The sequence below is a fragment of the Geospiza fortis genome, unplaced genomic scaffold (assembly GCF_000277835.1).
Source record: "Geospiza fortis unplaced genomic scaffold, GeoFor_1.0 scaffold172, whole genome shotgun sequence".
Taxonomy (NCBI): Eukaryota; Metazoa; Chordata; class Aves; order Passeriformes; family Thraupidae; genus Geospiza; species Geospiza fortis.
Window position 1 is genome coordinate 11894963 of NW_005054309.1, and position 1925 is coordinate 11896887.

Here is a 1925-nt window from a genome sequence, read left to right on the forward strand (position 1 = left end):
CAAAAGAGATGTCTGTATTCCCTGTATGGCTAACACAACCCACACACCAAAACAGCCCTGACACCACTGATGACCTGGTCTGTGCAGCTATTAAAAGGTACTATTGCCTGTGAGGCAGGAGCACTATTACCTGGCCCTCTCTGCACTCTGACACGCAGGTGAAACAGCTGTCACAGAGGCAAAGCCCTGGATCACCACACATCAGCCTGGCGTGGCTCTGCACTGTGGAGAGCAGCAGCTGCTCCCCAGAGCCCAGCTCGCGTCTCTGCCTCCTGTCAAACAGGACTGGAGGCTGGGCTGCAAGGGCTCAGGAGGGCACAGATGTTCACTGGGCAGAAGGGATGGACAAATGTGTTGGAGGGTGAGATGCCTTCAGGCAAGAGGGCCTTTGGCTAAAGTCCTGGAAACCCACAGGTTCTTGTGTGAGATACTTGCATGCTTGTACCAAGCAGCCTGCTGTCCAAGAGAAGCCCACCTCTTATTAATCAAAGGATAATGATGATTAATAAAAGGATAATCACAGCAAATAAGCAGCTCCATAGTCCTCAAGGCCTCCCCCTGGGTCACGAGATGTCTGTCTCTATATCTATTAAATCAACTTATTAAAGTAACACAAATTGGAATCCTTATTGCAACTTGAAGACAATCAACAAAAAATCAAACATATTTTGGTTGAACTCTAAAACTAATGGGCTCATCAGCTTTCCACTAATTACAGATGGATATATTTCATTTTGTGCTAGTAAGAATGTTTAACTGGGACCTCCTACAGACCAGGAGTAAACAGAGAAGCGACCCTCAATGGCACTTTCAGCCAAAGAGAACATTTTCTCCTTCCCATGGAAGGAATCTCTGGAGGTAGGATGATGAAGGCAAGTCAAACTTCACAAAAAGCTTTAGCTATTTTAAAAGCTAAAAGCAACTTTAAAGACTGTAACTCATTGGTAGATACAGTGACATGAGAATATTTCTGGGATACATGGATGATGGCTGTCCAAATTCAAAGGGGTAAAGGCACTGTGAAAACAAAATAGAGAAAAAAACCCTTATGGAATTAAGGTAAAAGATACAAATGAGCTCTTTTCCAAGTATCTAGTAATCCAAGCAATTAGTACTAAACACCACTCAATCCAATGACAATGGAACTAGGTTGTTAAAGGACTATGAAACCCTGAAGTGTGCTGTAGGGGTATCCATAATAAACACCTGGGGAATTAAGGTAAAGGAAAAGAAGGGTAAAGGGAAAGGTAAAGGAAGGGTAGGAAAAGGCAGATTCATTTATTGCATACTATGCCTTGGCATATTCAGCTATGAGATCTAACTTCTTGAATTATAGCCACAAAGCTACTGACATGGACAGCCGGGCCACGTCCCCCCAGTCTGCACTGCCCCAAGAATCACAACAGTCATCCAATAAAGCAAACTCACCCTGCTCAAAAGCAAGGTGACCCCCCACCAATTTCAATGTTACGAAAAACAGAACAATTGCCTCGAAACACACCCTTAAGGTGCTGGTGAACACTCCTGCGACCCAGGACAGCCTTGGAGCAGCCAAGCCATCCTGCCCAGGGCCCAGTATCAGTGCACCAAACCAATGGCACCAGCCTCGGATGTGTAAAGAATGTGGAACGAAATTATTGCAATAGAGACTTGGTGGAACCTGCAACAATAAACCACAAAATCACCAGTTACAACCCCTTGTAGAAAAAAAATGTAGCAGATGCTGGTGTGTGAGACAGGGACGCATCCCTGAGGTCCGGGAGGATGAAGGGCACGGGCGAGGCAGGCAGGGCTCAAGCCCTCTCCGAGGGGCGCGAAGTTAGACCTGAGATTATGGAAACAACACAAATGCAGAGACTGCCAGTGGCCGTGACGGCACAGCGGGGCACGGGAAGGACCGGGCGCCGGACCCACCCTCTGTACAC

The 1925-nt window shown here is 46.6% G+C and overlaps 1 protein-coding gene across 1 annotated transcript in view; it reads left to right on the plus strand.

Annotated features, from left to right (window-relative positions):
• The first annotated feature begins 1764 nt into the window (after nt 1-1764).
• The window catches only part of PFN2 (profilin 2), a 5831-nt gene continuing 5670 nt past the window's right edge, over nt 1765-1925 (plus strand). Inside the window, exon 1 of the mRNA XM_031055454.1 lies at nt 1765-1885. Within this exon, the coding sequence (XP_030911314.1) occupies nt 1765-1885 (121 nt within the window). The remainder of the gene's footprint in view (nt 1886-1925) is intronic.